At 35.4% G+C, this 12,789-nt stretch overlaps 1 protein-coding gene and 1 non-coding gene across 2 annotated transcripts; both read left to right on the forward strand.

Annotated features, from left to right (window-relative positions):
• The first annotated feature begins 427 nt into the window (after positions 1 to 427).
• Positions 428 to 3,400, forward strand: LOC133717877 (L-3-cyanoalanine synthase 2, mitochondrial). The gene is made up of 10 exons (XM_062144624.1): positions 428 to 772; positions 1,274 to 1,383; positions 1,516 to 1,573; positions 1,676 to 1,939; positions 2,054 to 2,191; positions 2,314 to 2,365; positions 2,541 to 2,620; positions 2,761 to 2,820; positions 2,925 to 3,005; positions 3,095 to 3,400. Exons 1-10 carry the CDS (start codon positions 587 to 589, stop codon positions 3,191 to 3,193), a joined length of 1,128 nt encoding a protein of 375 aa, XP_062000608.1. The 5' UTR covers positions 428 to 586; the 3' UTR covers positions 3,194 to 3,400.
• A 493-nt stretch (positions 3,401 to 3,893) lies between these two features.
• On the forward strand, positions 3,894 to 3,981 carry TRNAY-GUA (transfer RNA tyrosine (anticodon GUA)). The gene is given in 2 exon segments: positions 3,894 to 3,930; positions 3,946 to 3,981. It is a non-coding gene; the product is annotated as a tRNA-Tyr (tRNA).
• The last annotated feature ends 8,808 nt before the right edge of the window (positions 3,982 to 12,789 follow it).

Consider the following 12,789-nt stretch of genomic DNA (forward strand, 5'->3'; position numbering starts at 1 on the left):
TCTATGGAGTTGGTCTACATTTAGAGCAAGTTCACCTGTTGGGTCACCGGGTCACCTACTATTCACTGCTTTTTAGTGTATATTTTCATTCTCTGGGTCACGAAATACACTGTGCTCGTGACCCAGGGCACGAAATACACTGTGCAGGTCACTATGGTGACCAAGAACACTGTACCGGGTGACCCAGGGCACGAAATACACTGTGCTCGTGATCCAGGGCACGAAATTAACACTAAAAAGTAGTGAATAGTGGGTGACCTGGTGACCCAACGGGTGAACTTGCCCTTATGTTCAAATGAGTTAATGAATTGTAGTGTACTGTATTGAATAGTGTGCGTGTGACTGGCGATGCGTGCATTTTTTTTTTTTTGGTTACAAGGGAAAAAAAAAAAAAAAAACCTTATAAAAAGAAGACTGCCTATCACCCGGAGTTTCACCCACAGCTCTCATACTCTCACACAGTCAGGGACACACACTCATTTTCGAAGCTTGCCTACTTTGACTTGAATTTTCATCCCCTAAAAGTTATATAAAGCTCAGTCTTCAACGCACGGAGTGATACAGAGCTCCATAGCATCATCCATCAATGGCGTCTTTGACGAGCTTTCTGAAGAAGAGATCCACTCTTTCTGTGTGCAATGAAGCCCTGAGAATGAAGAGACTCTTCTCCACTGCACAACCCATCGCTGCAGATTCTTCTTCTTTTGTTGAAAGGATCAGAAATCTCCCTAAAGCTCTTCCTGGAACCCACATCAAAACTGAAGTCTCCCAAGTAATTAATCTCACTCTCTCTTGTTTTCATTCCTGAGGACTTGGATTCTGATGAGCAAGTCATGTTCTTCTTCTTCTTGTTTGAGATGTTGAATTTTCTATGTTTCTGGTTCTGTTTTTTCAGTCCCCAGCTAGAAAAATAAAAATATATTCTAATAGTTTAATTTTTCTGGGTTCTGTCCGCTGTACATTCTGCCACTCATGTCGCGCCATGTGTAGTCACTGTAGTGACAGTTATGCCCATTTGGCTCGATTTTATGGTAAAAATCCCCTTTTACCTATGAAAGGAAATTACAGAGATATAATTACCCACCTGATTTTGTTTTTTTATTTTTCCTGAGAAGAGTATACCTTACCTGATTCGGGTTTGATTGATACTGAAGATGATATATCAATACTTTCTTGTTTCTTCCAAATCTAAGTATTGAGTTTTTACCTCTATTAAGAAACCTTCTTCTGTTACATGTATGCGTTCTTACTGATTAAAATCTTTTCAATTCAGCTTATTGGTAGAACACCCCTAGTATACCTGAACAAAGTCACTGAAGGCTGTGGAGCTTATATTGCTGTCAAGCAAGAGATGTTTCAGCCCACCGCCAGCATCAAAGACAGGTACCTTACTTTGAAGGAATGAAGTACTACCACATTGTTTTGTGAAAAATTTTGTTGATCGACTACAAATTCTAGAATATGTTACTTCACCGCGACTCCAATTCTCAATGTTTTGATGATGTTTTGTTGCAGACCAGCACTTGCTATGTTCAATGATGCTGAAAAGAAAGGCTTGATAACTCCTGGAGTGGTTAGTAAAAGCCTAAACCTCATTGATGAGATAAATTTGTCTTCAAATTTTACACATTATACCTTCAGGCTTCCCTAACGACTATGTTAAATGTATTAACAGACAACTCTGATAGAGCCAACATCAGGAAACATGGGAATCAGCATGGCTTTTATGGCCGCGATGAAAGGGTACAAGATGGTTTTGACCATGCCCTCTTACACGAGCTTGGAGAGAAGAGTGTGTATGAGAGCATTCGGAGCTGAGTTGATTCTCACTGACCCTACAAAAGGGATGGGAGGAACTGTCAAGAAGGCTTATGACCTTTTGGAATCCACTCCAAATGCCCTTATGCTCCAACAATTCTCAAACCCTGCCAATACTCAGGTACCGAATTATACAAATTTGCTTATAGTGCTTTCTTATACCTGATTTAATTAATTATTAGATTTCTGCATCATTTTGCTATGTAGGACTGACCTTAAAATGGTGAAACAACAGGTACATTTTGAAACTACAGGACCTGAGATATGGGAGGATACTAATGGAAAAGTTGACATCTTTGTAATGGGCATTGGTAGCGGAGGCACCGTCTCTGGGGTTGGACAGTATCTCAGATCTCAAAACCCTGATTGTAAGGTGAAAATCTCTTAAGTTACATTATCCGTATATTCATTTATTCATCTTTTTTGTGATGTATCTCATTATCTTCTATTTTCTTTCTTCAATTCGTAATGTTCAATCTCCTTCTGTCATAACAGATATATGGAGTGGAGCCTGCTGAAAGTAATATATTAAATGGTGGTAAACCAGGTAGATCAACGCTTGATTTCATCTTTTTTTCTGGTTTTACTTTATTTCAAACTCTTTCTTTCCTAAATGCTTTGTACAGTGTTCAGGGGCCTTTCTATTATTTAGAGGGGGTTTTTAGAGTTTTTTGAGGTAAAGGTCTATTGTCCTGTTTGACTTATTATTGCAATGGTAATAGGTCCTCATTCAATTACTGGAAATGGGGTTGGATTCAAACCCGATATATTGGACATGGACATAATGGAAAGAGTTCTTGAGGTGAGTACCAAATATGAGATGAAATTTGTTGTGAAAAATAGAACTTGCTGCAGAACTGAGGATTGGGGAAATAGTGCTCAATTTGGAAGTTGTTTCTACTTGAATGCTAATTTGAAACTTTTTTCCCACTCATCTTGTAGGTTAGAAGTGAAGATGCAGTAAATATGGCAAGGCAATTGGCACTGAAAGAAGGACTTTTGGTAACTATCCAATGACAAATAATACTTTCATAATAATCAGTAATCATGTCAAGTGTAGATTATTTGTACTTGATTTTGATAAATTCATCTTTTGATTCATCCAGGTAGGGATATCATCTGGAGCCAACACAGTGGCAGCCCTTGAGCTCGCAAAAAAGCCAGAAAACAAAGGCAAACTTATAGTGGTAAGAGCAACTTATCCATCAGATTTCTCTACACGTATGATCAATGGAAACAAATTTTAAGGGTTAACCTGTATGTCTTTGATTTTTAGACAATTCATGCAAGTTTTGGGGAGCGATACTTGTCGTCTGTCCTATTTGAAGAGCTAAGGAAGGAAGCTGAAAACATGCAGCCAGTCTCAGTTGATTAATACCTTGAGTAGAAGGACTGTCCAAACCAGTGTTTGTGAAGTAGTAAACCTCTTGTATCAATGTCTTGGTTGATTTCTGTTGCAGTGAGATAAGGACAATAATGTATCAATGTCTCATAGTAGGCCTATGATTAAGGCATTTCAGCTTGATATTATAGTAAAACTTGTCTCTTGTTATTGTAATTTATAACTCATTGTGATTCTTCAGATCATATGTTCAAGCTGATATTATACTATTATAGCAAACCTAAACACCATCCTTCCCAAAATTTTCTCACAGGGTTAATTTGTCCAGGGCAATTAAACCATTCAGTGGTAAAAGGATAATTTGGATTATGAACAGCCTAAGTTTTCAACATGAGCCATTCACAAGTCATAATCGCTTCACAGTGACCTTATTGCTATGCTTGGTAACAGTAATCTGGGGAGGAAAATTTTGCAAGAGAGATTGTCATTCCTCTTCTAGACGTAATTCCTAACAAGAATAGTGACTGTTTGAGTGATGACACAGATTAGCCTCTACGGCTCAAATGGAGGCAAGCATAATGAAATTGCCATATAATCCGGCAGGAAGAGCGCAACTTGTTTCTTGGTCAACCATCTTATCTTTTGGGTTTAGTTTAATGAGAGTTACAAAATCACAGTTGAAAGGAGATACTTGAAATATTATAAGTAGAGGATATTGAAGTAACAAACAAATCCGACCTTAGCTCAGTTGGTAGAGCGGAGGACTGTAGTTGTTGCAAGCAGACATCCTTAGGTCGCTGGTTCGAATCCGGCAGGTCGGATATTTTTGAATCCTAGTGAACAATATTTCTTGCCTACTTCTTAGCTAGGGTTCGAACCCCATTATGCTCTAGAAACTTTTTTGCTAAACTCGTTTTGACTTGGTGTTCATTTTGACTTATAAAATGCTTGTGTCAAATTCGAATTTGAAAGCTGATGTGTCAATTGTCATTTTTGACAAATTTCTACTCTAGTGGATATGTTAAATTTAAATATTATTATATTATTTTTTAAGAATATTTTATAACAAAAATAAACCATTTTTTTCCAACATCTCCCACTTCTTCTTCTCTGTTCTTCTTGCTGCCGCACAACTCCGCTGCATCTCTCTCTGGTAAGTGGTAATATACTAATTTTGACAAAACACCAATTCCTTCTTCTTCCACATGTTTCGAACCCCAATTTCCAGATATGCCACACTTCTCATAAACTCAAATCCCAATTAATTCTTATTCACAGACCCAATTCCCATAATCACAAAAAAAAAAGCTCAAATCTTTGGTGCCAAACAGCAAATCCTACCTGCAACATACCATCCACCATCTTCAAATCCCGCCACCACTGAGACAAACATCTATCATGAAAGGTTTTTCATGAGTTAATTTGGTCTGGGTACGTAGGATGAAAGAGAGAGAGTTTTAGTATGTTATTCTCTTATGATTTTATTAGAACTCTAGTTGAAATCGAACTCATCCATGGTGAAAAGCTACTCGTGGTGAGGTTGAGGACATAGAGATTTTGGTGTATTCATGGTGAGAAGGAGCTATTCATGGTGAGGAGATCTGGGTAGGAATCTGATGGGTTTGGTCTGGGAAGAACGATAGAGAATTAGAGAGGAGAAGAAAAGAGAGAGAAGGAAAGAGAGAGAGGGAGAGAGAAACAATAAAAAAAATAAAAGACAGATGACTATGGCTCTGTCAAATTTGACAGCCTTGGTCGAAATGTCAATTACACATCAGATATGACTTAAGGGTTGGAGAAGGTTTACATGTCTTTTATTACCATTCAAGCACTCCACGTGGATTTAACCAATCCATTGGAGATGGTCTAATAGTTCAATATATGACTTTAAATTTCCAAACTCAAAATAAAGATGTCACTAAATTCACTTGTCATCTTCATGCTTTTTTCTTCTTTTTTTTTTTTTTTTTTTTTTGAAATAGAGGGTTCATTGCATTAGATGATCGACCAGTAAAAAAGTCAGAGTCTACAAACTCTTAAAAGACAGAAAAATGGCGGGGTAACAACCAAACTCCTATCTAAGTACTGCAAACTCATTACAAGTCAAATGGATCCCACTTTTAAAGCGGACTCATAAACAAAAAACAACTCTGTGTCTTTTGAGGCAAAATCATCTTCTAGCCAACCATCCGCCAGTTACGCAATTGTGGTACGAAATAGAAAGCTACTTCCCAACAAACAAATAGGAGCCAATTCGTCATCCATAAGCCACTTTCTCCAGCCCAACTCGAGATAATTACCAATTTCGGAGAACCATGATCTGAGTTATGACTAGCACTTGAGAGACCGTAAAGGCCCAGCATCGCCCAAGGAGGTCCAGCTCTCGGCCCAGGCTAGCCCAAGCACTAAGTAATGAATGAGGGTGTCAAGGCACCCTCCAACCTGGCCCAACTCTGAAAAGAATCAAACCCACTCAACTGGGCCCAAAAGAGATAAAGCCCATATCGTCCAGGCCCAGACCTAGAGGCCCAATCCTAGAAGAAAGAGTTGGCCAGAGCACTACTCCCCCGCTGCCAGCCTGCCGTTGCCGCCACCCAGTCCGGGGGACATCCAACCCAGACAGCCATCCCTGCATCCATTCCCATTCCAATCAAAACCAGACCTTCGATTAGAAGCGGCACCACACTACCGCGCAACACCATATATCGGGAGAATCCGACCTCAAACGTCGATCTTGACGCCGATCGATCAAGCACCAGAAGAAGCAATCTCCACCTCCCCGAACCACTGTACTCTGCTTCCTCAACACCGGCAGCCGAGACGCACTAAGTTTCTGCTGACAAGCCGACGCTGATTTGGTTTACCTTCAAATCAGAGGTGATTCGATCTTTAGACACCAGCAATCCACTGTGAAGCAAGACGCCCAAAGTTTCCCAGCCACGACGAGGCACCTCGCTGGTACTAACAACAAACGGCAACCGGAAATTTTCCGCCGCCGCCGCACACTGCTCAAAACCCTAGGGCTTTGCTCACGTGTCAGCTTCATGCTTAATCAAACAACAAATGTTATATGCAAAAATCGAAAACACAAATTTGATACTTTCTGAGGATTAGTTTTGGATTTACATTTGCTTTACCATTGTTTGGTTTGGCAGGTTCTTCAAGTTGTATAAAGATAAATAAAGATATAAGAAAGAGGGTATCGAGCTGGATTTTATTTTGTAAATTAGAAAATATGAAAAATTTAATATAAACTTGTCCTATAACTATAAAAGAAATTGTAGTGCGTAGTTGTACACCCTATAAAAATATGCTTATGAATTCATGTGTCACCGATATGCTTAATCAGACAAAAAACGGTTATAGGCAAGAATTGAAAAAGTGAATTTTGATGCGTCTTGAGGATTCATTTTTTAAATTCGTAATTACCTTGATCACCCATTGGCATGTTCTCAATTCATCGTAAAAATGGTAAAAGTAATAGTATGCTAAGCTAAAATATATATTACTTGGTTTAATATTTATTACTTATTTGAGATCTTCAGCTCATCCCCTGCTTTCTCTAAAAGCATTTTTGCTAAACTTACTTAAACGTACAATTTACATATTAGTTCAATACACATCAGTCTGTGGCTTTAAATTTCTAGAGGCAAAAGAAAAATGTTTTTAAACTCATGAGTCATCCTCTTGATTAATCAAACAAAAACAGTTACATGCAAGAATCAAAAACACAAATTTGATGCTCCTTGAGGATCAATTTTGGATTTATATTTGCTTTTCAATGGTTTGGTTTGGTAGTTTCTTCAAGTTGCAAAAAGATATAAGAAAAGAGCGTATGTTGAGCTGTATTTTATTTTGTAAATTAGAAAAACTGAAAAACAAAATATAAACTTGTCATATGGCAATAAAAATAAATTGTAGTGCGTAGTTATACACCCAGTAAAAAGATGCTTACGAATTCACATGTCATTGATATGCGTAATCAGACAAAAAGCGGTTATATGCAAGAATTAAAAACGCGGATTCTGATGCTTCCTAAGGATTCATTTTAGAAATTTGCAATCACCTTGGTCACCTATTTTGACATGTTCTTAATTTATTACAAAAACGGTAAAGTAATAGTATGCTGAGCTAAAATTTATATTACTTGCTTATTCGAGCCATCTTCAACTCATCCCTTTCTTTCTCTAAAAGCATTTTTACTGAACTTTTTTAGACTTACTATATACATATTAGTTCATTATACATTATTCTATGACTTTGAATTTCTAAACGCAAAAGAAAATGATTTTAAACTCCTGTGTCATCCTCTTACTTAATCAAACAAAAACAGTTACACGCAAGAATTAAAAACAAAAACTTGATGCTCCATGAGGATCAATTTTGGATTTATATTTTCTTTATAATAGTTTGGTTTCGCAGTTTCTTCAAGTTGCAGAAAGATATAAGAAAAAGGTATGTCAAGCTATATTTTATTTTATAAATTAGAAAATATGAAAAACATAATATAAACTTGTAATATGAAGATTGAAGAAATTGTAGTGCGTAGTTGTACACCCAGTAAAAAGATGCTTCTGAACTCACATGTCTCTGATATGCTTAATCAGACAAAAAGCGATTACATGCAAGAACTAGAAATGCGAATTTTGATGCTTCCTAAGGATTAATTTTTGAAATTCACAATTACCTTGGTCACCCATTTTGATATGTTTTGAATTTATCAGCAAAACGGTAAAGTAATAGTATGCTACTCATTACTTGGTTTAATAATTGCTTATTCGAGCCATCCTCACCTCATCCCCTTCTTTCTCTAAAAGCACTTTTACTAAACTTTCTTAGACTTACTATATACATATTAGTTCATTATACATTATTCTATGACTTTAAATTTCTAAATGGAAAAGAAAAATGCTTTTAAAACTCCTGTGTCATCCTCTTGCTTAATCAGACAAAAAGGGTTACATGCAAGAATTAAAAACACAAATTTGATGCTTCTTGAGGATAAATTTTAGATTTATATTTTCTTTTCAATGGTTTGGTTTGACAGTTTCTTCAAGTTGCAGAAATATATAAGAAAAGGATATGTCGAGTTATATTTTATTTTGCAAAATAGAAAATAAGAAAAACATAATATAAATTTGTAATATGAAGATTGAAGAAATTATAGTGCGTAGTTGTATACCCAGTAAAAAGATGCTTATGAATTCACATGTCATCGATATGCTTAATCAGACAAACAACGGTTACATTCAAGAATTAGAAACACGAAATTTGATGCTTCCTGAAGATTAATTCTTGAAATTCGCAATTACCTTGTCACCCATTTTGACATGTTCTTAATTTAACACAAAAAAGGTAAAGTAATATTATGCTAAGCTAAAAGCTAAATTACTTGTTTTAATATTTCTTGCTTATTCTAGCCATCTTCACCTCATCCCCTTCTTGGATTCAAATTTGCTCACCACTAATACTTTGGTGGTGATACCACCACTCAAAATAAAACTGTCATGTGTTATAAAACATAATTATAGTTAATCATGATGTTTTATTAAATTTTTTTTTTTAAGTATTCAATCAATTCTATATGACGTGACAAGTTTTAAGAGGGTGGTGATATCACACAAAATAAAAGTGGTGAGCAAATTTGAATCCCCCCTTCTTTCTCTAAAAACATTTTTACTAAACTTTCTTAGACTTACTGTATACATATTAGTTCATTATACATTATTCTATGACTTTAAATTTCTAAAAACAAAAGAAAAATATTTTTAAACTCCTGCTTCATCCTCTTGCTAAATCAAACAAAAAAGGTTACATGCAAGAATTAAAAACACAAATTTGATGCTTTCTGAGGATCAATTTTGGATTTATATTTGTTTTCCAATGGTTTGTTTTGGCAGTTTCTTCAAGTTGCATAAAAATATGAGAAAAAGATATGTTGAGCTCTATTTTATTTTGTAAATTAGAAAATCTGAAAAACATAATATAAACTTGTAAAATGACGTTTGAAGAAATTTTAGTGCGTAGTTGTACACCCAGTAAAAAGATGCTTACGAATTCCCATGTCATTTTTTTTTTACTTTGTCAAGGGGAACCCAAAGGCTTCCTAGGCCCAAGATAAACCCCATGTCATTGATATTCTTAATCAGACAAAAAGCAGTTACATGCAAGAATTAAAAACGTGAATTTTGATGCTCCCTGAGGATTAATTTTTGGGAAAATTCTACAATGTGTTAACGTATGACATGCATACAATTGCCTTAAAAGTTGTAAAATGAGTCCTCAAAATAATAATATTAGTCCTCAAAGTGGTAACATGAGTCTTTAAAGTGGTAAATTTTCTTAGTTACCACATGAGTCCTCAAAATAGTAGTATTAGTCCTCAAAGTGGTAACATGAGTCCTTAAAGTGCTAAATTTTCTTAGTTTACCATATGAGTCCTCAAAATAGTAATATTAGTCCTCAAAGTGGTAACATGAGTCCTTAAAGTGGTAAAAATAGTTGATGTATGAGAAATATTAACATACCATATCTTTACCCTAATTTTTGAAATTCGCAATCACCCTGGTCACCCATTTTGACATGTTCTTAATTTACCACAAAAATTGTAAAATAATAGTATGTTTAGCTAAAATTTATATTACTTAGTTTAATATTTCTTGCTTATTCGAGCCATCTTCAGCTCATCGATCCCCTTCTTGCTCTAAAAACATTTGTGCTTGACTTTCTTAGACTTACTATATACATATTAATTCATTACACATTATTCTATGACTTTAAATTTCTAAACGCAAAAGAAAAATACGTTTAAAGATTAAATTATGTTTAGTCCCTGTACTATGACCTTTTTTTCGTTTCAGTCCCTGACATTCTCAATTAATCTGAAAAGTCCCTAACGTCAAAATTTCCGTCTGATTGGTCCCTCCCGCGTTAAATTAGGAGTTGACCTTAGGTGAAATGTCCAATATACCCCTTTGTTATTTCTTTTTCCTTTTTAATTTATTTTTTTTCCCTTTTAATTTCTTTTTTTCCTTTTTTCCTTTTTTTCTTTTTTCTTTTTCTTTTTTAATTTCTTTTTTGCTTTTTTATTTTTCATTTTTCCTTTTTAATTTCTTTTTTTTCCTTTTTTCTTTTTTCTTTTTCTTTTTTAATGACCATCGTATCCTGCTGCATCGGTAGCGCCACGTCGGCGAACCAATCCAGATTGACCCGAAACCCCAATTCTTGTTCTCCACGCCGGCGACCCTTTTTTTTTCTTTTTCCTTTTTAATTTCTTTTTTCCTTTTCCTTTTTTTATTTTTCTTTTTTCTTTTTTCTTTTTTCCTTTTCAATTTCTTTTTTCCTTTTTCTTTTCTTTTTTGTTTTTTCTTTTTCCTTTTTAATGATCATCGTATCCTGCTGCATCGGTAGCGCCACGTCGGCAAACCAATCCAGATCGACCCGAAACCCCAATTATTGTTCTCCACGCCAGCGGCCATTTTTCTTTTCCATCACTATTCTTCTTCTTCACTTCTGGTTTTGGTCAACTTGGCCATCAAAAACCATCATTTCAACCAGACCCAAAATCCAAATCACCATTTTGGGCAAGACCCAAAAACCTCAGGGTCTGAAAAAATGGTAGTTTTCAGTGAAAAGTTTCCAAATTGAGGCTTGATGTGGAGAGAGAAAGTGATATTTGAGTGGGAGAGAGAGAAATAGGCTGTGAAAACAAGAGGGGAGTGGTTTAGCGGCGAATTTCCGAGCTGATTGGGATTTGCTTGTGTTTGGGAGATGGCGTCGGCGACGATGGAGGCAAGGGCGGATCCCAACAGAGGGAGATGGCTTCAGAGAAGGTGAAGAAGTGATCGATCAGCTCCTAGCCTCTTGCTTTTGCTCGATGTCCATCTCTACACCGCCAAGCTAGGTCTTTGCTGGGTTTGGTTTCAATTTGGGGAGAGAAACAGATGGGTTGTGGAGTTTGATCGGAATGGGATTGGTGGGTTGAGGAAGGAGAAAGTAGGCAAAACGAAAAGAAAAAAAAAGGAAAAAAAAGAAATTAAAAAGGAACAAGAAAAAAAGAAGAAAAAGCAAAAAAGAAATTAAAAAGAAAAAAAGAAATTAAAAAGGAAAAAGAAAAAAAAAGGAGAAAAAGAAAGTAAAAAGGAAAAAGAAATAACATAGGGGTATATTGGACATTTCACCTAAGGTCAACTCCTAATTTGACGCAGGAGGGACCAATCAGACGAAAATTTTGACGTTAGGGACTTTTCAGATTAATTGAGAATGTCAGGGACTGAAACGAAAAAAGGGTCATAGTACAGGGACTAAACATAATTTAATCCTACTTTTAAACTCCCGAGTCATCCTCTTGCTTAATCAAACAAAAATGGTTACATGAAAGAATTAAAAACACAAAATTGATGCTTCCTGAGGATCAATTTTGGATTTATATTTGGTTTTCAATGGTTTGGTTTGGCAGTTTCTTCTAGTTGCACAAATATATAAGAAAATGGTATGTCGAGCTGTATTTTATTTTGTAAATTAGAAAATCTGAAAAACATAATATAAACTTGTAATATGACAATTGAAATTTTAGTGCATAGTTGTACACCGAGTGAAAAGATGCTTACGAATTTCCATGTCACCGGTATGCTTAATCTAACAAAAAGCAGGTTACATGCAAGAATTAAAAATTAAACGCGAATTTGATGCTTCCAGTGGATTAACTTTTTGAATTTGCAATTGCCTTGGTCACCCATTTTGGCAATGTTTTTAATTTTTCACAAAAACAGTAAAAGCAAGAGTATGCTGAGCTAAATTTTTTATTACTTGGTTTAATATTTATTGCTTATATATTCGAGCCATCTTCAGTCATCCCCTTCTTTCTCTAGAAGCATTTTTGCTAAACTTTCTTAAACATACTATTTTCATATTAGTTTGATACACATTAGTCTATGACTTTAAATATTTCTCAATGCTTATTGTAACATGAGGTTTAGGCACTATGTGCCCCCCAATATATTCTGCAATTTCATTAATCAAGATTTAAAAGCAGCCGCACCAGCCCTTATTTCAAAAAAAAAATAAAAAATCTCAAAACAAAAGAAAAATGTTTCCAAACTCTTGTGTCATCCTCTTGCTTAATCAAACAAAAAGAGTTACATGCAAGAATAAAAAACGCGAATTTGATGCTTCATAAGGATTAATTTTGGATTTGTATTTGCTTTTCGATGGCTTGGTTTGGCAAGTTCTTCAAGTTGCATAAAGATGATAAAGAGTATTTCGAGCTGTATTTCATTTTCTAAAATAGAAAATATGAAAAACCTAATATAAGCTTGTCATATGACAATATAAGGAAACTGTAGTGCGTAGTTGTACATCCAATATAAGATTTTTTATGAACTCACGTGTCATCGACAATCAGTAAAAAAACGGTTCCATGCAAGAATTAAATACTCGAACTTTGATGCTTCCTGATGACTCACTTTTAGAATTCGCAATTAAACTTTAGTCACCCGCTTTAGCATGTTCTTAATATTTCACAAAAACAGTAAAAATAAGAATATGTCTAGATAATCTGAAGATGAGGTCCGAAAGCGCACAAACCAAATCCCAAACGAATGAGATCTAAATCATAACACATAACCATC

This window comes from Rosa rugosa, chromosome 6 (assembly GCF_958449725.1).
Source record: "Rosa rugosa chromosome 6, drRosRugo1.1, whole genome shotgun sequence".
In the NCBI taxonomy this organism is placed as follows: Eukaryota; Viridiplantae; Streptophyta; class Magnoliopsida; order Rosales; family Rosaceae; genus Rosa; species Rosa rugosa.